The 23,037-nt window shown below is 42.6% G+C and overlaps 1 protein-coding gene across 2 annotated transcripts in view; it reads left to right on the forward strand.

Moving 5' to 3' along the window:
• Nucleotides 1–23,037, forward strand: part of CTNND2 (catenin delta 2) — a 1,061,406-nt gene that overhangs the window by 1,005,085 nt on the left and 33,284 nt on the right. For both annotated transcript variants that reach the window (XM_043887623.1, XM_043887624.1), the window contains 2 exons: nucleotides 3,416–3,626; nucleotides 13,500–13,584. In XM_043887623.1, coding sequence (XP_043743558.1) covers nucleotides 3,416–3,626; nucleotides 13,500–13,584 — 296 coding nt within the window. The remainder of the gene's footprint in view (nucleotides 1–3,415; nucleotides 3,627–13,499; nucleotides 13,585–23,037) is intronic.

Genomic DNA, 23,037 nt, shown 5'->3' on the forward strand with positions numbered 1-23,037 from the left:
TAGAGTTTAATAGAATTTTAGTTTTACAAGATGAAGAGCTCTGGAGATATACGGTGGTGATGTTTGCAAAACAGTGTGAATTTACTCAGAATTACTGAACTGTACATGTAAAAATGGAAAAGATTGTAAATTTTATTATGTGTATTTTACCACCATAAAAAATGGAAGATAAATACTAATTTAGAACAACTCAGCAAAACCTCACAGTTTTAGTGGTGCTAGAAAGAGGGAGGTCAAAAAGATACTAAAACCTCATAGACAAAAGAGTTGTCATGTTCCTGAGCTAGGGCTGTTCTCAGCTGACCTTTATCTTGAAACATCTTTCCTCTAATGTTGGGCTTCCGAGGTGGCGCTAGTGGTAAAGAAGCCGCCTGCCAATACAGGTAGATGTAAGAGACACAGGTTTGATCCCTGGGTTGGGAAGATCCCTTGGAGGAGGGCAAGGCAACCCACTCCAGTATTCTTGCCTGGAGAATCCCACGGACAGAGGAGCCTGGTGGGCTGCAGTCCATGGGGTTGCACAGAGTTGGACATGACTGAAGCAGATTAGCACAAGCACACCTCTAATGCTGGTATGAGAGATTCGAGTTACCATGGTCACAAAGATCAGCTGTAACAGAGGACTCTATCAGTGAGCCAGAGTGATGGGCCGTTTAGGAAGGTATAGAGGAGCACAGGTGGTTAGACCATAAAGGCACTCACTACTCAACATTACAACATTGCCGCCACCCACGGGGAGACCAACAGGGTGGTGCACAAATCAACACTAGATATAGACTTAGTTCTGAAATACAGACAGTTAAAAATGAGTAATAAGAAACAGGCACAGTCGGCGAGAACAAAGCTCTGTTAGCCCATCGTGAAGTTCTCAAGGAGTGCCCTTCTGGGGCAGCACACTTTGTCAGCTCTCCTGAGTCCATCCACACACCTCAATGTACCCAACAACTCTAAACAGAAGCCCCCAAAAAGAAACAGAAAGAGAAACTAGTTTTTACTCATAATTTACAAACACAGGTGCCCACACACACCTGTGTGGGGAGGAAGGGAAGCAAAGTTACAAGGTTGCAGTTAGTATCTCACTAATAGAAACAGTAGCTTGTGTGTGTTTTTCACATAAATGCAATATGTCCAACAGTAATCTCATATCAGTAGTGCAAAAGTCAGAGATAAAGTTGTTTTCATGAGAGGCTAACTTCGAAGAACTGACCAAAGGATTCATTTCTGTTGAGAATTTGAGCAAGACAGAATGACCTTTATGTTGGGGAGAGTAGCAGTTTCTGCCGCTTGAACATTATGGGGACCTTGCTTCTCATTCAGAGCTCACAGATTGGGAAACTGTATAAGATGAAACCGTACTTTCTGCCTGAAGTAATTTTTTAAATGATGATAACATAAACTAAGGGATTCCCAGGTGGCTCAGTGGTAAAGAATCTGCCTGTCAATGCAGGAGATGCAGGTTCAATCCCTGGGTTGGGAGATCCCCGGGAAGAGGAAATGGCAACCCACTCCAGTATTCTTGACTGGAGAATTCCATGGACAGAGGAGTCTGGTGGGCTACGGTCCATGGGGTCAAAAAGAGTCGGACAGGACTGAACATGCATACACACTATATAAACTTAAAAAAAAATGCTCTAGTCAAATCCTCTTCCTCTCCTTGTTTTGCTTCCAACCTTGACGATGTCCAAGGTTACAAAACCAGTCTTCCATATTCATTCAAGAGTGGGTATGCCCCTGTATGCACAAGAACTGAGAGTTTGTTGTCTCCTCTCTCTGTCACTTCCATGATGAAGAGAACCCACTCATCTTCACACTTTTGTGAATCAAGTTTGTCTGACAGTGAATTGTGGGGGTTAATGATAAAGTCACCAGCCTGCTGAGCTCAACAGAATTAAACTCGCAGCCAGAGATGAGTGCAATTTAATGATAAACAGATAAAGCAGGAGGCTCAGAGGAGTGTCTCGTACCAAGGATCTTCTCCAGCCTGTTTTAAGTGCTGTCATTGGAAAATAAATATGCTGCATTTGGGGGTTTTCAGGCAAAGAGTTCCTGTCAGACGCGTCTTAGCTGTCATCAGTTGAATGAAGACACTTTCCTATTTCAGTAATTTAGACTTCAGCATTTTTTTTTTTATGTTCACACTAAAATAAGCCACCTAAACATAGGATAAGAGCTGATACTAAAATTATGAAGTCCTATGTTTTATTTATTACTGCTGGGAATTAAGATATCATTGCCTCCTCGCATGGGGTTCCATTTTCTGCCCCCAAGCTCCATGTGCCAGAGACTTAAATAGCAGAAGTCATCCTTTAGAGACCTGTAAGGAGGAAAAATATTCCAAATGGGTTTTAGGAGCTACCTAAATATGTCTGATTAGGGGGCGGGAGACAAGGCAGGAATTGAACTTTGGACACTTGCCAATTCCACCCAGTTTGAAAATTTAAGAAGCGCCAACTTTGCTACAGTCACTCCTGTACTCGGTTCCAGAAGTAAATCAATAGGACAGAATTGGAACCTGCAGGTGGGATGAATTAATTGTCTTGCAGGGTTTTTGGTAATACCTAACTGGCTTTGAAAACTAAAAGTACTCCATAAAGATGTCATTATAAGTACCTCTGTCCATGGGAGGAGCATGATTGATAATGAATGATAAAGTGAATTAAGGAAACAATGTTGTATGTTATCTAATTTTTTCCACAGGAGGTAAAACATGTCAAATTAGTAAATGTTATATGGCAGAACCATTCAATAAAACCCCATCAGAGAGACAAACAGTTCATCCAGTTGCCCTAGTTCAGAGGAAACCTCATTTTATATCTTATTTGTAAAGTTTCCCTCCCCTGCTTTGAATGTTTCTCTTTTCTTTATAGGGACCAGAATGCAGATTTCATATATACATACATTTTTGTGCTTTGACTCTTATCTGTTAAATAATACAGTTGCCAACATAGCTCCTATCAGGGGACTTTTGAGGTTGTGTTAGAGTTACCATATGTTTTCCTGACTTCTTTGAATAGCAAGCAGGGACCCACTGATAACTAACCTCTACTGAGTCCTGAGTCCAGGGTCATCGCCATGTGTTCAATGCTTCCCACACATTTACTCATTAAATCTTTGCAACAACCTAGTAAGGGTAGGTTATACTGTCATTCTTGCTTCATGATTTGAAAAGCTGAGGCTCAGAGGCCTGAAATAACCTGTCCAGAGAGTCAGTCCCACATCTATGCAGTACCACAAGCCACGCATTCACCATGTTTGGTCTGTCTATGTGCCCGCGGTACCTTTGTAGAGAATCATCAGTGATGGGAACAGACAACGTTGTGTTAACCTGGCCTCTTGTCTTCTCTTTTTCACCCTAGTCCCCACCTCCTCTGTTCTGGCCCCATTTCAACTCTTCCCTTCGTCTTCTTTCCCAAAGGCAAATACGCCATGCGGGACCTGGTCCACCGGCTGCCCGGCGGGAACAACAGCAGCAGCGCGGCGAGCAAGGCCATGTCGGACGACACGGTGACGGCCGTGTGCTGCACCCTCCACGAGGTGATCACCAAGAACATGGAGAACGCCAAGGCCTTACGGGACGCCGGGGGCATCGAGAAGCTGGTCGGCATCTCCAAGAGCAAAGGAGACAAGTGAGTCAGGCCGTGACTTCCCAATGCATAGAACTGGTGTTGGTGGATTCAGATCTAGGGTTTCCCAGGTGGCATCGTGGCCAGTGCAGGAGACACAAGAGATGGGGGTTTGATCCCTAGGTCAGGAAGATCCCCTGGAGAAGGAAAAGACAACCCCCTGCAGCATTGTTGCCTGGGATATCCCAGGGACAGAGGAGCCTGGCGGGCTACAGCCCATGGGGTCACAAATAGCTGGACATGACTGAGCATGTACGGACACATGCACAGACACAGATCTAAGTGTGCCCGACGACCCTTGGTTTTGGGTAACACTACTGAATGTCACTGGGAAGCATTGGTGTCTGATCATCAAGAGACAGTAGATGGTTTCCAGTCTTCCCACCCCACAAGGAAAGCTGGTCTTACTAATAATCTTGATTTGACAAATAACTCATGACTTGGTGACTCCTGGGTGTTGATAAGGTAGGCTTGACAATCCAGCATCCGGTCTAGTGACCTGCATATGGGCTTCCCTCATAGCTCAGTTGGTAAAGAATCTGCCTGCAGTGCAGGAGACCCCAGTTCGATTCCTGGGTCAGGAAGATCCCCTGGAGAAGGGATAGCTACCCACTCCAGTATTCTTGAGCTTCCCTTGTGGCTCAGCTGGTAAATTCGAGAGACCTGGGTTCAATCCCTGGGTTGGAAAGATCCCCTGGAGAAGGGAAAGGCTACCTATTCGAGTATCCTGGCCTAGAGAATTCTATGGACTGTATAGTTCATGGGGTTTCAAGGAGTCGGACATAACTGAGCGGCTTTCACTTTTCATATGCAAGAGACAACCTAGATTCATGAAGGTATTTTGTGGTGGTGGTTCCAGTGTAGCTCCAAACCCAAGTGTTGATGATGGATCCACGTCCTTTTGTTCTGTGCCTCTTCAGTTCTGCATAGCAAGGCATGCAGGGAGGATGGGAGAGAAAACAGTGGCAGTCAGGAAGAGCCTAGCACTTATCTACCACCTTCCCTCACCAGCTGTGTGTTTGGGACAAATTATGTCATTCAACAAGTCATCATGCTCGTACTTGCCAATCTAAAGACCGCAGGGGGGACTGACATAAAAGACTTCCTGGAAGAAATAATAATCACGTCTTAAATACTGAGTCGGATTTTCCCAGGGATGGAAGAAGTGAGGAAGGAGGGCTTTTACGCCAGTGGATTAAAGAGAGAGAGGGCTTATGTCAAAGGAATGGCACCACCACAAATAATAATGTTCCTGGTTCGATTTAAGAACCAGTGGTATTTTACTGTATGTAACTTAAAACGTATCTTCACCAGCCACAGGGTTGGTATATCCGTGAGCTGTCAATTTTACAAAAACACTCACTAACCTTAATTAAATTTCGACTTCTGGAAGTCCCTCAATGTAATCAAATAAGATTAACAGGGTAAACCTTTTGTTATCAAGGGTCTACTTCTTGACTTTATTCCCTTTACATCTAAACGCCAAATAAGTTTTCTTTTGTTATTAAAGGCTTTAAAGGATGCACTTCAAGGCTTTTGGATATTCTCTCATTTCATTTAATTCGAGATACTCTCATTGTGCAATAAAAAGAAGTTTCAGGGGTTCTGTTTAAGCGCCCTGAGACCTTCAGATAGGTTCAGTCAGTAGTTCAGTATTAGGATTTGAAAACTTTTCCATATCAAATAGAGAGAAACCCCACTGGACTTGTGGAATAATTGCACAGTACAGATGGTTGACTTGAATTATACCTTATAATATTGTACTTACAGTAAAAATGCTCTTCTCCATTGGCAGGAAACCACATGGTTCTCTTGTTTATTTATTTTTTAGGACTGGGCAGAGGGGTGGTCTTTCCCTGAGGCTTTCTGTGGGCTGAGCCTTCAGGACTTATCCTGGGGCCGCCAGCTGGGTCAAGGAAAGTTACCCAGGCTTTGATTTTATTTCTTTATTTTTGGCTGTGCTGGGCCTTTGTCGCCGCACTGGGGCTTTTCTCTAGTTGCGGCAGGCAGGGCTGCTCCCTCGTTGTGGTGCCCGGGCATCTCATTGCAGTGGCTCCTCTTGTTGTGGACCCCACGGCCCGCGGGCTTCAGGAGCTGAAGCTCCCAGGCTCTGGCGCACAGGCGCGGTATTTGTGGGGCACAGGCTTAGTTGTTCCGGGGTACGTGGGATCTTCCAAATCAGAGATCAAACCCATGTCTCCTATAATGGGAAGCGGATTCTTTCCCACTGAGCCGCCAGGGAAGCCTCAGTTTTCTTCTTGTTATGTAGCTTCAGTGGTTGTTATTATTCAGTCACTCAGTCGTATCTGATTCTTTGTGACCCCATGGACTGCAGCATTCCAGGCTTTCCTGTCCTTCACTTAGCTTCACATAGCTTTAGCGGACCTTGGAAATCTCTAATTGAAATGCGTACCTGTTTGGGGCATTAGAAACTTAATATGTTGATGCTTTTCTTAAGCAAACGCACATGCATACACAATAAAACTACAGTCCACTCTGTCTATGTTCATGAGACGTTCAGAGAAGAAAGTATTGTCCCTGAATCATAAAACTGTAGAGCTTTGGGAGGTTGTTATATGAATTCCTTCCATCTGTGTGAGCATCCCTAGTGGGCCTTAAAGAGGAAAAAAATGCTTTTATCAGCGCTATGGTCAAATAAAATTATTTGATAAAACTAATTAAAAACTCATTTGAAGAAACTATGCCTGAAGTCGTATATATTCACATTGCCAATCCAGAAAATAATCCTGTTAGGTCTATTCCCGTCTGGATTGATGCTAGTGGGAGGTTCCTTTTACTACAAATAATTTCAAATATATGCTTTAAATTGACTGAAAATTTCTTCATGGAATGGATACTCATTTCATATCATTGTCTCTTTACCTTTCCCTCAATGTTTAGCAGTCTGGATTTATGAATTTAATAAGAAGTGTTGAATTCACTTGAGTCAAGCATTTCCCATTTAGAATTCTCCTGCTTCGTCTCATGCATTCTGTTATGTGGTTTACCTCTTTTATGTAGTGACCAGTTTGGGGGTCAAAGCAAGGTTTTTATAACTGGCCATATCCTCGTCTCTCACCTGCACTTCAGTTGGATTTTTGCTTCTCACTGCTCTTAAAATGCATCCAGAAGAAATACATTGGGTCTTAGCACTAAACTCACCATTTGTCACTCAATTCTATCATGATAGTATATCTGAGATTCCCATGGCCTTCTAGAAGTGTTTTAATGAAATAAAAATACTTTATTGAAAAGAAATGTTTTGGAATTGAAGATGATTTAATAATTGGAAAAGGGAGGAATATCAATTTGCTCTAGTTAATTCATAAAATGCTTACAGACTTGCCCTCCTCCCAAAACTACTCAAACTTTTGTGATCACGTGAGAAAACACAGATGAACAACCATGTATAGCTGTGATTCTCCCTTTTATGTATTTATAGGTTTTATTTCTAAATATGCACACACTTACATATGCTGTGATTTTGATGAGTCAGACTGCAAGTGCCAATCAAGGTGTGTTTGAACTGTGTAACTCATCACATCTTGCCAATACACTGGAACAATTATTCTGGAATCCTGCAGCTGGAATGACTGTCCTGAAAACCCACAATGAAATCACACCAACTGAGATTCTCAGCCATCCCTAATTTGACAACTCTAGTGAAGATCAGACATTGTGTAGTTGTTAACGACTCTTATAGGAATCTTATACTTACCATTTTTGAAGTCTTGATAACTTATTCTTTTCACATCATTTTAAACACACAGCATGGACATTCTGTCATATCCATCTGTTTCAAAAGTACATTTGTGTTTTTTCAGATTTTAACAGTCGTGTAGGAAATAGTGTTGAATGTGTCAACTGTATTTTGTCATAAGACAGAAAAGCCATTAACAGTCTCAACTGTTACTTGTCAGTAAGGAACTGTGTTTGTGGCTGAGGTTATAATCACTTGTCACATTAGAAGCACTCAATTGTTCAAGTCCTTCAATCAACAGTTACAGGTTTTCAAGTAGCCATTGCCTGGTCTAGTGGATGAATCAAAATTAAAGTTTAAAAAGAAAGCAGTATTTCTTTGACCTTTATCAGTTTTTATAACACTGTGGTATCCTGACATGTTAATTGAGAGGTTAAAAATTGCTATTTATTCCACATTCTCAGTCTGCATTTCGTAACTAAGCAAGAAGTAGGAAAAAATTACAGTGTCAGAGGACGTTTTGCATACTAAAATTTTCAACTGTATTATTACCACCTGAATATTAAGATATGTTCCTCTAGAGTTGCTTGACTTTTGTCAAAGATACGTATCTTGCTGCTGCTGCTAAGTCGCTTCAGTCGTGTCCAACTCTGTGCGACCCCATAGACGGCAGCCCACCAGGCTCCCCCATCCCTGGGATTCTCCAGGCAAGAACACTGGAGTGGGTTGCCATTCCCTTCTCCAACGTATCTAGCTAACAGTGCTAAAATCCAGCAGAACATAGCATTTAATCTTTGCTCAGCATTGATTATGTAAGAATACTATGTGAGGATCATCAGAATTGCAGAGCTTCTTCCCAAGGAGCCTACATCAACTCCCCAGCACCAGGAAGACCAGCCCCCAGCTGGGAGAGCTGCAGGGCTGTAGGAACACGGACTCTGCTCTTAAGGGGCTCACGCACAGCTCATTCCAAGACTGAGCACTGAAGCAGCAGTTTGAAAAGAGCCTGGGTCAGAGCTCTTACTGATCTTAGAGAGCATCTCAGAGAGGCAGGAGGTGGCCGAGACTCCCTCTGGGGACAGAGATGCTAGCAGCAGCCTCTTTGGGAAGCTAGTTCTGCCTTGCGGACACTGGTGCTAGCAAGTGCCATTTTGGAGTCCTAGTTTATTAGCACCAGGGGCTTACTTGCCCACCAGCCAGTCAGCCTCACTGCTGGTTCTCCCTAGGTTGAGAAGCTAGCTGTGCCAGGACCAGTAGCATCCATACAGGGCCTGCAGCCAACCAGACCACGGTCCAGCCTGCCTACCAGTGCACCCATAGTAGTTACTGCTCCCCCACAAAAGGAGGGCTCACATGGCCCACACGAGGCATCCCCTAGAGCACACAGCTGTGGTGACCACAGGAGAGTATGCTCCTGGGCCTCATAGGATATCTACATAAGGCGGCTCCTCGAAGATCAGGAAATGTAACTTCAGACCTACTTGATACATAGAAATAAAAACAGAGAGTAAAGCAAAAAGAAGCAACAGAGGAATATATTCCAAATAAAGGAACAAGATAAAACCTCAGAAGGAGAACTGAGGGAAGTAGAAACAATCTACCCAATAAATCATAATCATAAAGATGCTCAGGAGAATGAATGCAGTAACAGGTGTAACAGAGAGTTAGAAAATATAAAGAAGAATCGAACAGAACTGAAGAGTACAATTGTTATTGCTCAATTGCTCAGTTGTTTCTGACTCTTTGTGACTCCATGGACTGCAGCACACCAGGCTTCCCTGTCCTTGACTGTCTCCCAGACTCATGTCCATTGAGTCGATGATGCCATCCAACCATCTCATCCTCTGTCATCCCCTTCTCCTCCTGCCTTCAGTCTTTCCCAGCATCAGGGTCTTCTCCAGTGAGTTGGCTCTTCGCATCAGGTGACCAAAGTATTGGAGCTTCAGCTTCAACATCAGTCCTTCCAGTGAATATTCAGGACTGATTTCTTTTAAGATTGACGGGTTGGATCTCCTTGAAGTTCAAGGGACTCTCAAGAGTCTTCTCCAACACTACATTTCAAAAGCATCAATTGTTCAGTGCTCAGCCTTCTTTATGGTCCAGCTCTCACATCTGTACATGATTCATGGAAAAACTGTAGCCTTGAGTAATACTTGTATAACTTTGGGTATTTTTGCATAACTGAATTTTTTTTTTTAAATACACTAGGAAGAATGAGTAGTATATTAGATGATACAGAAGAATGAAATGGCAAACTGGAAGACAGTAGTGGAAATCAACCAAGCTAAACAAATAAAATATTTTTAAACGAGTATAGTTTAAGATACCTTTAGGACAACATTAAGCATACTAATATTGGCATTGTAGGGGTCCAGAAGGAAAAGAGAAAGAAAGGGGCAGAGAATTTATTCGAAGTAATAGTATTAATAGCTGAAAACTTCTCCAACCTGGGGAAGAAAACAGACATACAGGTCCAGGAAGTACAGTGAGTCCCAAACAAGGTGAACCCAAAGAAGTCCTCACCAAGACACAGTGTAATTAAGATGGCAAAAACTAGAGATAAAGACAGAATTTTAAAAGCAGCAAGAGAAAAGGAATTAAGTATGCACAGGGGAACTCCAATAAGTCTCTCAGCTGATATTGCAGGCCAGAAGAGAGTGGCAAAAATAAGCAAAGGGAACCTAATTAAACTTAAAAGCTTTTGCACAGCGAAGGAATCCATCAACAAAGTGAAAAGACAGCCTACTGAATGGGAAAAAAATATTCACAAATGATATAAACAGCAAAAGGTTAATATCCAAGACGCATATATATATATATATGTATATATATATATATAATATTATATATATCATACAATTCAATAAACAACCCAATTAAAATTAGGCAGAAGACTGAAAAGGCATTTTTCTCCCCAAAGAAGACTTACAGATGGCCAACAGGCACATGAAAAGGTGCTCAACATCACTCACTAGTCCTCAGGGAAATGCAAATCAAAACCACAATGAGATATCACCTCACAGCTGTCAGAATGGCTATTAAAAAGGACAAAAGTAGTAAGTGTTGGCAAAGATGTGAAGAAAAGGGGACTCTTGTACACTGTTGCTGGGGATATAAATTGGTACAGCCACTATAGAAAACAGTATGGAGGGTCCTCAAAAAATTAAAAATTGAACCACCATATGATCCAGCAGTTCCAGTTCTGTATAGTTTTCTAAAGAAAAAAGAAAGACACTGATTGGAAAAAGTATATGAACTTCAGTGTTCATTGCAGCATTATTTATTACAATTTCCTTCTCCAGGGGATCTTCCCAACCCAGGGCTTGAACCCAGGTCTCCCACATTACAGGCAGACGCTTTACCATCTGAGCCACCAGGGAAGCATATTTATTGTAATATATATATACATATTGTATATATACATGTAGTAAATATATTATTTACTACAATATGTGTGTGTATATATATACATATACATATACACAAGAGAATATTACTTGTCCATAAAAAAGAACAAAATATTGTCATTTTCAACAGTATAAATGGACCTAGAGGCTATTATACTAAGTGAAATAAGTTAGAGAAATACAAATACCGTATGATTTCACTTGTATGTGAAATCTGAAAAACAAAACAGAAGAACAAATGTAACCAAATAGGAACAGACTCACAGATGCAGAGAACAAACAGGCAGCTGTCAGAGGAGGGAGGGATGGGGCGATGAGTGAAATGGGTGAGAGAGATTAGAAGATATGAAATTCCGGTGGCAAAATAAATGAACTGTAGGGAGGAAATACACAGCAGGGGGAATATAGTCAATAATATTGTAATATTTACAATAAATATTGTAATTTGTGTAGTGCCAGATGGTAAATAGAATTACCATAGTGGTTATTTTGCAATGCATACAGCTATCAGACCACCAGCAACTAACAGAGTATTGTAGGTCAATAATAATTCAATTTTTTAAAAAAAGAATAAAGTATACCTGTATCTATATCCATGAAAAGATCTACAATTCTCTATCAAAAGAATTCAATATATTTAGAGCATGATACTAGCGTAAATGTGAAATCATTTAGCCACTGTCCATTTTAGGTAAAGAAAATATGTATTTTGCTTAAATATTGCTCATCTCATAGAGAAAAAAATTTGAAATTTATAAGAGTACTATATGTTTTCTTTTAAAAGTACACAATATTATCTAAGACATTTTCAAACACAGCCAAAGTTGAATTCCACTTCAGCAATAATAATAGGAAGAGTGACTGTTCCGGTTTCCAGTAAGTAAATGGATGAAGAAACTTAAACGTAGTTGTTCTACATTGCACACCTGAAGACCCAGGAAAAAAGCAGACATTTAATTGATCACGTATTAAGGTCCCATCATTTCATTACAAAATACAGGTCCTTGCTTCCCAGGTGGCACTAGTGGTAAAGAACCCGCCTGCCAATGCAGGTAGACATAAGAGATGTGGGTTCCATCCCAGGGTCAGGAAGATCCCCTGGAAGAGGGCACGGCAACCCACTCCAGTATTCTTGCCTAGAGAAGGCAGGCAGGCTATAGTCCGTAGGGTTGCAAAGAGTTGGACACTACTGAGTTGACTTAGCATGCACACATCCATTTACTCTGGCTCTCAAGTCCAAGCTCAACTCGATCCCGTCTCACCATCTGCTCACCTTCCATTTTAAAGACTATTTTATGTTAAAAGCAGTTTTGATCTCAATTCATATGTTCTCTTTGGGGAAACTTCAGGGGTCAGCTTCAGGGGTGGACTTCACATTGGCATCCTCATGTGTGATTACAACCTGCCCAACTCCAGGGGTCCCCGCATAAACCAAGGGTCAGCCAGCTATGATCCAAATCCCACTGTCCACCCTTTCTTGTAAATAGCACTTGATTGGAACACAGCCACTTCCATTCGTTTGTGTATTCTTTATGACTCCTCTTGTCCTGCAATGGCAACCGAGATCATATGGCCCACAAATCAAAGGATATTTGATAGCTGACCCTTTATAGCAAAAGTGTGCCAGCCCTTGAGATCAGGCACAATGCCATGTCAGCCGCTCAGGTCATGAGGCTGGTTGTGGACGCAGCCCGTTGCAGCAAAGAACCCACAGGTAGTTAGCAGGGCCCTCGCCACTCATCAAAGTGACTTCCAAGAATCGGATCGAACTGAATCAACACAGATGTCTTGACCTAGAGTCTGATCTGAGATGCAGGTTGGCACCGAACCAATATTTAGTGATAGATTCATAAGAATTTCAAAGCCGTGACTCGAAAAAAAATGGTAAGAACTGCTAGTCCAAAGGTTTACGTGACCTTAGTTTCTCACTGTGGTCGGGAGGGCAGAACGGGAATTGTATGAAGGGCTTTGTTTATAGTCTTTTATCCGAGCTGGTTCCTCCACACAAACGCAGGAGAGCCCGTGTGCCGGCGTGTGCAGAGGTCATCTCCATGCCAACCGCCGGTGCTTGGCTTCCTCAGCAAACGGAAGCAGTTCCCTGAAGCCCTCAGGCAGGAGAGCAAACGCTATACAAGCTCTTACGCTTCAGCTGAGAAAATGAGTATCTTTTTTTTTCTGCTTACTCCTTGCTTGCGCTCAGTCATGTCCAACTCTTTGCGACCCTTTCCACTGCCTGCCTGGCTCCTCTGTCCATGGGATTTCCCAGGCAAGAACACTGGAGTGGGTTATCATTTCCTCCCTCAGGGGATCTTCCTAACCCGAGGATCAAACCCAAGTCTCCTGTGTCTCCTGCATTGTATGCGGATTCTTTACCCACTGATCCATCTACACAGGTTAGACAACACAGCTATTAAGACCCCTTAATCTTGCCTTTCCTGGTCAAGATTCTTTCTGTTCCATTTCCTAGTCCAGCGCTGAACCTGCATTCTGACTTAATGCACTGCTCTTGGGTTGGCATTGTGAAAATTCTTTGCCAAATTTCAAGGCCTTCCTCCCCCCACCCTGACCCTACCCCTTGCCATGGGTGTCAGGGGGAGAATGAGGTTGGACACTGGTGACATGCATCCTTTGCACTGTCCAGACTGTAGAAAGAAGAGAGCCAGAAAAGCCACGAGGCTTTTATTCTCTTTATTCTTGCTGTCTCCTGCCAAGTCATTGAAGCCCAGCTGTCCCGCTCACCGCTTGTGTGTCCTGTCTTTTCTTTATCAGACACTCTCCAAAGGTGGTCAAGGCGGCATCTCAGGTCCTCAACAGCATGTGGCAGTACCGAGATCTGAGGAGTCTCTACAAAAAGGTAAGGTTTGCTTTACCTGCTTGGCTCATAAGCTGCACACAGACCCTGAGGCTAAAGACAATATTTGGTCATAACAAGATGTGTCATAGATATGAAGGAACCTTGTCTGAGAGTTTGAGCAATTGAAACACAAGTGCAACAAGAGAATCAGTGAAGAAGCAAAAAAAAAAAGAAAAAAGGTTGCTAAGTGTCCCTGAATATACGCTAAGATCCGTGAACTTTCTGGATTGGACAGACCTATAGCCATAGAGTCTTACCTTCAAGAAAATAAGCTTGTTTCTGAGCTCCTATATTGTATAAGAGACTAAAAAGCAATGAACTGAGGGATTTTGCACACACTCTCACACACAAAAGCATCAACAAGTGCCAATAAATAACTGAAGTCATTGTGGAGAGGAGACAGAAAGAAAAAAGGTAAAAGGCAGTTCAGGAGGCTGAGAAGTCTTGCAACCTAAGAAACTGAGTAGAGACCCACATTCCACATCCAAGACGCTGACCGGTTCACACGCAAGGTGAAGGGCTGATAATCCCAGTGATGGCCGTAGATCGTAGGAAGAGGCTGGGCGTTTGCTCAGGAGACTCCCCGGAGGCAGGCAGAAATTTATATCGTACATTTCAAAGGGGACTTCCTCCCCAAAATAGTTCAGAAACATAACCTTAAGCAAAAAGGTCACATCTAGAAATTTTGATTATATTCTTTCCCAAATGTTCGTCAACGAAGGGTGCACAACTTTGCTTTTTTGGTTAGGAGGAGAGTTCTTTAACAGTGTCCCCCAGAAGTTACTGTTTTGTTGTTACCAGACAGCATATGTGAGTTGTTTCAATGATCAGGGCTCTCAGGATAGATTTGAGTTAACAAATGGGGCAGAGAACATCATTGATAGATAGGCAGGGAGAACCACATAGACATTGGTCTTCATAGGGATTCAGAAAGTGTCAACACGGTTTCATCATCAACGTCCCAGAGCCCCTCCTTGCCTCCCCTGGCAGCCTGCATGGAGGAGGGGGAAGCCAAGAATCACTGCCTCGTTGGTCCCCAGCATCCCAGTCTTTGGATGGGAGGTGGGGCCACAGCAAGAGGCTCAAGAGGGTGAAAGGGAGTGAGATCCATCTTGCCAGAGGGAAAATCAGTCTTTTTCTAAGCCTGTGGGATAAAGTTAAATATTTAATGACTGACTTTACTAAGTTAGAGTCTATTTCTAGATTTCTCCAAGATCTTCCTATTTCCCATAAGCTCATTGCTTTGTACTTCAGTTTAAAGTTTAGCTCATCAACTAATAAAAATAAATGAAAAAAAAATAATAAAGTTTAGCTCATATATTTCAGAAATCTCTTTCAAGATTTTTCTGTTCCTTAAGAGGAATATGTTTAGGCTGAAATATTTCAGAAGTGTTCTTGATTAATGATATCCTTTCCTAAATATCTTGCTATTTGGCTAAAGTGTTTTGAGTTCTATTCTGTCTGTTTTGTTTGAAATGCACATCCCTTGGTTCCTTCCGGGACTCTTTCAGAAGTCAAATGAATTCCCTCCAGGGACAGGATCCTTTGGTTAAACAGACTGCCAGACACAGAGAACACACTATAAGTTAGAAAAAAACTGGTCGTTCTGAATCAGTGGCTCCAGAAGTTCAATGAAATATTACTGCCTCAAATAAACTCCACTTTCACTGAATTCCAGCCATTTCTTTGCTGAAATACACCTTCTTATACTTCTGTGCATTGAAGGGAAACGGCTTTCAGAGACTTCATAAGTTATTTGTTGGATCGTAGTATGAGTTTTCCATTTTAGTTTTTTCTGTGTTGGTAGTAGGGTTCAGAAAGTGTAATTGTCTTTCACTTGCCATGAGGGAAAAAAAAAAATAAGAGTATGTTGTCAGAAATTTAATGGAGCTAAAACTCAAGAGCTAAAGAGGGTTTAAAATGTGTCTTAATTGTGAGGAGACTCAAGAAAGACAGGCTGGAGAAGCTGAAGGTGATGTTTTCAATTGACCCATGATTTTAAAATATTGAGAAAATGCTGTTGTTCTTAACGATTTCCAAATTGTGCAGCTGCGAAATGAAATGAGGACTGTGTGCTCAGTACAAGTGCTACAATGGCAAAGCTCAAAATTCACACAAGCTTTTCTTTTTGAAAGGTCCTATGGTGAGAAAATCCAAATTCATTTGTCCTTATGAATTGTTTTTAATCAGTGAGGCAATAGATTTCTATTTTGTTCTTCACTGACAGTTGAGAGATCATTTTCTAAAGGTCTGATTCATATCTATAATTATTCGTGCTTCTAATCTGTTTATTAAATACCTATTATAGGCTTAGGAAAAGAAGAATTCCAAAGAAAACGTGACATGTAGAGCAGCTATTGTGGATGAAAGTGATTGGCAACTGCATTAGGTTCAGAGTTATATATTATGGATTTACTGGATAAATTAAGAGCAAGAAAATTACAGAGCAAAATCTTGAAGAATCTATAGAGTTTGCATGAATTAGGAGATAAGAGGAAAAGAACGTTATGGGCAAGAGGAAAAAACGTGAGTAGATAGATGTAAATTGAAATAACAATGGCATATCTATGGAACAGAATTAAAGGTCCACCTGTCATTGGCTTATTTCCTCCTTAGGACCCAAGCACAGAGGTCGGAACCACATTTCATTAGCTCAACTACTTTATTTCACTTAGAGATCCATTTAATAAATCAGAATATTCTTTTGGCTGGGTGTGTTGACCACATTATGTTGGAACCCAGACACATTGTGAGCCAAAACGGATTTGCATCATCCAGATCTTCAACTTCAGTGAGGCCTGGACTTCTGACTTTTCTCTCCTAAGGGAAAAGAAACAGAAGAAAAAAAAGATAAAAAAAAAAAAAAAGAAACAGAAGAATGTTATCACACAAAGGCTAAATAATGCATCACCTTAAAAAAAAAAATCCTTAAGATTGGATAACCACAAAGAGAAGTTTCGAGTATCTTTATCATCTGTATTTGTGCAGATGATGTTTCCTGAAAGGAAAGAAGGTGAGCCCTGGAGCAGACTTGATAGAGGGCTGAACGAAAAGCAGGCAATCAAAAGTTCTTGACTTTTTGAACACTGGTACTTAAAAAATTGAGGTCAGTGACTGACAGCGTGATTATGTTTGGCAATGGTAGGGTTTGTTGGGACAACTGGTTTTCAGAGAAAGGAGATAAATTTGGGGGGGGGGGGATGGGGACATAGAATTATAAAATTGCAGAAAGCATTTCTTATAAACCCTTATATAATACCTTAATCTTATGCACATCTCAAAAAAGAAAAAGAAAAACATAGTTGTATTGTTTGGGATACAAGCTAAGTTACTTTTAACAGGAAGACTCAAAACTTCAGAAACACAAGCTAAACAAGTATCCCTTTCTGTCATGGGCCTGTACCTGGTTAGGCAGATGGCCCAGAGTCAGCAGTGACCCTGGGACCTGTCTTGTGATCCTGCCGTGTACTAGGGTATCATCGTTGCGTGTGTGTACCAAGCTCCCTCACTGAGCTCTTCCCCTCTCACTGCAGCCCGTAGGAAAAGTGAGGGCAAGTGATGTTCTCTGAAGCATGTGATGCAAAAGGGACCAACCTTCTGCTTCCGTGCCATGATCAAGAACTCAATCATGTGGCCACAGCCATGTTACCCGGCTATAAGGGAGGGCAGGAAAAGTGAGCCACCAAGAGCCCTGCTAAAGCTTGGTGGCAGGAGGAGGGAGTTATTTTACTAAAAGAAAGAAGGTGTCATATCAGCTCCAGGAGTCATTTGCTTTTGTTCAAATGTCAGGCTGGCCAAAAAGTTCATTCTGATTTTTCCGTAACGTTGTGTAGAAAACCCAAACAAACTTCCTGGCTAACCAAGTATCTTAACTCTCCACTGCAAATCACTCCCTAAGGGGGCATATTATTCCATTTTTGGGTGGCTATGATTTTTCAGAACTCTTTCATGAAGGAAAAATCTCCATATGTGTGTTATCTGTCCTCCAACGCTGTACTGAAAAGTCTACTTTCTCTTCTCTAGGATAGCCTTCCTGTTTTTGAAGCCAGCCATCATGTCTCCACAAGGTCATCCCTTTTCAGTTGTAGGGATAGCAACATTTATTATTATCATTACAGCTGTCGACAGGAAAAAAAAAAAAAAAGCGAAATCTAAAAATTGAAAGTTACATTTTCATCACTGTGCAAAACTTAGAACTTAAGGCCAGGACACAGCATCGGGGCAGCCCCCGTTGTCAAGTAGAGAGAGAGACAGTTTTTTCCGGTGTTCAGCTTATAATACTTAGGCTCGTTATTTTGCTCCAAGAATTGCAAAGAGATCCAGAAAGAACAGCATCTACTCAGACACTCTATGAGCAAAGTCCTTTGTTCATAAATGCAGGGATCAGATCAAAGACAGATCAGATATCAGAATCAAACTCTGCTGATGGTCACCCAGGTTGGAAACCAGACTCATTCTCCCCCACAAATAGTCATGGCCCCATGTTTCTGTAGTTGTGCTCCTGTGGGGTCCCTCACTTTCCTACCCCTCCCCAGCACCCCTTGACCCTCCCATGCCTCCCCTCCCCGCTCCCCCGCAAACCCTCCCACCCTTACCCCTTGGGATCTTGCACGGTGAGCTTCTGTCTCAAAGAATGCCAAACCACCTGTGCTTGAAAACTTGAAGCCAAACAAGGTAGTGTTTCTGTGGATAGAGATACTGTATTCACTGTTGCCGTCTGGATGAGAGAAACGAAGCATAAAGCTAATCTTTAAATGTCCTTCCTTTTATTGTCGGGAAGACAGACTCTCAGGCCTCAGGTACCATTCAGCCAGTGAATAATGAGCTTTGATGGGAGTGAAGTCATGCCCTTCACGGCCTGAGTCACTCAGGACTCTCTTTTCCTACTGCTGTGGGATTCATTTCATTGGTTCTGCCACTGTTGCACTCACAAAACGAGAAATCAATAAGTAATTATGGATAGGGAAGGGATGCCTGCAGATTTCCTCAAATGACCAAACCACAGCGGGTGGGCAGGTAGACACAGCGCTCGCGGTGTCTTTTGCTGCTTCCAGGAAACTGGCCTCTGTACCTCGAAGAGTCAGTGGTCCTGATCGCTGTGAACTGAAGTCACGGTTCACAGTTCACATCCCTCATCACCCTCACTTGCTGGACATCTGAAAATCAATACTGGATTGCAGTAAGAGCAAGAAAGATATTTTGAAATATTGTCCAGGAAAACACACAAGATGATCAAAATTCAAGATTTTGATCTCAAAGCTTTGCAGCAAGAGGAGCAAGAAATACTTTTATACTTGCTGTAGCATGTTGCCATTCTGAGAATGAATAGATGTTTTTCCTTGGCGAGTATTTAAGATGGTGATGGAAGAGCAGTACATCCTCTATAGAAATAAATGACTGGATGTAGAGCTGTCATTCTATCAAGGAAATTGCCCATCAGGAATTTATTCATCTTTCTACTGTACTGGAAAATTCTTCACCAAGAAATGACTGGAAGCACATGAAAACTTTTGATCAGAATCTTCTTTCTTGCATTTTTTAACTACTTAATTTTTTAAATTAATTTTTTATTGAAGGCTAGTTGCTTTACAGAGTTTTGTTGCTTTCTCTCAAACCTCAACATGAATCAGCCACAGGTATACACGTATCACCTCCCTTTTGAAACCCCCTCCCGTCTCCCTCCCCATCCCACCCCTCTAGGTTGATATCAAGCCCCTGTTTCCTGAGCCACACAGCAAATTCCCGTTGACTGTCTATTTTACATATGGTAATGTAATTTTCCATAATTGGAGGAAAATTGCTTTACAATGTTGTGTTGGTTTCTGCCCTACGACAACGTGAATCAGCCATAATTATGGTCAGACTCTTAAATAATCTGAATGCTGTGTCCTCCAGATTTACAAGTGTAGCTCGAATTCCTTTCTAAATCACTGCACATCAAGCTCGGGTAGGAAACACAGAGGCTGAGGTTAAACTCAGTGGTGATGCTGTCTCCTCCATAAATCTGGGCGTTTGCATGTTGATTTTTGTATCGACAAGTAAGGCCCTCCTCATGAGGTCCGCTGACCTCTCAGAGACCATTCTCAGACACTCATCATATGATATCTGTCCAAAAACAAAGGCACAAATGGGAACAGAAGCAAAAATCAATTGTGCAGAAGTGGAAATCGATGCACATGGCAGCTGCTAAACAAGAAGTGACTAAGTTAGAGCTGCTGTGGGGCTGGACCTCCCAGCTGGGGAAATTCTACCCGAGCAGCGTCTAAGTTCAGTGTTTCCTTTCTGCCTCTGCTCTCCCAGGCGGCTTTACCGTAGCATTTTAAATCAGAACTTCCAAAAGTACCCCAGAGACAAAAGCAGGGAAAAAGGATTGAATTGGGAGCTAGAAAACTCACTAAACTTTTCTTTTTTTGGCACTGTAGTTGATTTTCAGTGTTGTGTTAGTTTCAGGGGCACAGCAGTGATTCAGTTACACGTACATATACTGTTGTTTGGTCTCCCAAGTCGTGTCCAACTCTTTTGCGACCCCCATGGACTGTAGCACCACCAAGACAGGCTCCTCTGTCCATGGGATTCTCCAGGCAAGAATACTGGAGTGGGTTGCCATGCCCTCCTCCAGGGGATCTTCCCAACACAAAGACTGAACCCACAGCTCCTGCAGCTCTTTCATTGCAGGTAGATTCTTTACCACTCAGGTGGTAAAGGATGCGCCTGCAATGTGGGAGACCTGGGTTTGATCCCTGGGTCAGGAAGATCCCCTAGAGAAAGGAATGGCAACCCACTCCAGTATTTTGAGGGCTTCCCTGGTGGCTCAGGTTGTTTAAAAAAAAAAAAAAAATCTTCCTGCAATGCAGAATTCCATGGACAGAGGAGCCTGGTGAGCTACAATCTGTGGGACTGCAGATAGTTGGACACGACTGAATGACTTTCACTTTCATATTCTCATTTAGATTCTTTTCCATTATAGGTTATTATAAGACACTGAACACCGTTCCCTGTGTTATACAATAGGACCTTACTTTGTTATTTGTCTATTTTTCTATTTAACAGTGTGGATCCATTAATTTCAGACTTCTAATTTATTCCCCCCTCTCCTTTGGTGGCCACAAATTTGTTTTCTACGTCTGTGAGTCTATTTCTGCTTTGTAAATAAGTTCATTTGTGTCATTTTTTAAGATTCCATCTGTAAGTGATGCCATATTTGTCTTCCTCTGTCTACCTGACTTCACTTAGTATGAGATTCTCTGGGTCCATCCATATTGCTGCAAATGGCATTGTTTCCTTCTTTTTAGGGATGGTCTATATTCCCTGTGGGTTTCTCAGGTGGCTCAGCAGTAAAGAATCCACCTACCAGCGCAGGAGTTGCCGCTTTGATCTCTGAGTCAGGACGATCCCCTGGAGAAGTAAATGGCAACCCACTCCAGTATTTTTGCCTGGGAAATCCCATGGACAGAGGAGCCTGGCAGGCTACAGTCCCTGGGGTCACAAAGAGTCAGAAAAGACTTAATGACTAAACAACAACAAATATTCTTTGTGTATATGCACCACATCTTTTTTTATGCATGCATCAGTTGATGGACACTTAGGTTTCTTCCATTTCTTGGCTACTGTGAATAGTGACACTGTGAACTATAGGGTACATGTCCCTTTTTGAATTAGGAAAAAAGCTAAGTTTAATGTAAATCTACCACCATTCTTGTTACTTTGGGCAATACACTCAAGGTCACGCTTCCTTATCCCCGTAGATGGGATGAGCTATGTCTAACAGTGCTTTCATTTGCTTGGGGAGAAAGGACGTGATCAGTTTCTTGTCTCTTCCTCCCTCACCTGCTCCCCCTCTCATAAGCTGTTCCTTCCTGTGTCCCAGGGCCCCACACCCCCACCCTCCTCCCAGGCTCTGCCAGGAAAGGGGGATCAGCAGAGAGGAGAGAAACCCTGGCCCACACAGTTGTACCCTGGCCTTGGTACACCCAGCCTACAACAGATGCCCGGGTGCTGGCTCCTTCTCTCATGAGGACAGTGGTGTGGTTTGCTCATGCGTGCATGCTTAGTCACTTTAGTCATGTCCGACTTTTGCAACCCTATGGACCGTAGCCCGCCAGGCTGCTCTGTCCATGGGATTCTCCAGGCAGGCATACTGGAGTGTGTTGCTATGCCCTCCTCCAGGGGATCTTCCTGACCCAGGGATCGAATCTGCATCTCTCATGTCTCATGCATCGCAGGCGGACTCGCCTGCATTGCAGGGTTGGTATTTAAATACCAAACTCCAACTGAGGACTGCTGGCCTGAACCTGACCTCTTTGAGCTAACTGCTCCAGGCTCTCCATGCACCTAAGGCTTCCACTACCCTGCACTGAGACCAGAGTGGATACATATTTTCCACCCTGTAGCTTAGTTAGTGTGGGAATTCCTGTTTACGAAGAATATACTTTATGAATATAAAATTTCCTACAGGCCTCGAAGGGGGCTCATGCAGTGGACCATCCTGAAACCTAAGCTTCTTGAGCTCCATGGTTGGTCCACCTCTGGCACTGAGTCTGTGCTTCACCCTGATCATGGTAATTCCTACAACCCCCAAACTCCAGAGAGCCCGTGGCCAGGCAAAATAAGGAGCTCACTTCCCAGGCTTCAGGAGACAGGGGATGGGAAATGCCCAGCCCATCAACTGCCTTCAAGGAAGCCCTTGCCACCAACGTTCTCCACTCACTAGTGAATTCTTAGCCTAATCTTACGTAATCTGGAGGTGGGGCATGTGTTAATACTGCAGAACTTTATTTTATCCTCCACGTTCACAAGGATGAATGGATGATCTAATTCTTTACTTTGAGAATATATGGGGAACAATGGGGCATCTATTGTTCCCTGCTTTGGGACCTTAGCCAAAACACAGGCAATGAAAGAAAATTATGTTAACATCCTGTCACAGTACCTTGTTGTAGCTATTTAATCATCTAAAGTTGTCCTCAGGTCTAATCGGTTGTATCTCGCACCCCAAATAACCATGGCTTACAGCAGTTAGAAATTAATCTCCTCTGTGAGTTTCCTATTGCTGCATTAACAGATTACAACAGACTCAGTGGCTTAAACACAAATTCATGATCTGAACAGTTCTTGAGGGCAGAAGTGCAAAGTAGGTTTCACTGGGCTGAAATCAAAGTGTTGGATCTGCAGTGAGTAAAAGTGTAGCTCTGGGGAACTCCCGCAGCTGGGGTTGGGGACAAAAAGAAGAGGAGCCAAGAAGGGGGATTTGACCCCTTTCTTCTGTCATCCCTGCCCGGTTAGCACAGTGTCCTATGCCTGCCTCACCTGCTTCTCCCTGTCATCTCCTTAAGTCTGGAGCTGAGATTTTCAGCATTGTTACGTTGTTGTCAGTCAGTCCTTAAGTCATCTCTGACTCTTTGAAACCCCATGGATTGCAGCACGCCAGGCTTCCCTGTCCTTCACCATCTCCCG

Source organism: Cervus elaphus, chromosome 25 (genome assembly GCF_910594005.1).
Source record: "Cervus elaphus chromosome 25, mCerEla1.1, whole genome shotgun sequence".
NCBI lineage: Eukaryota > Metazoa > Chordata > Mammalia > Artiodactyla > Cervidae > Cervus > Cervus elaphus.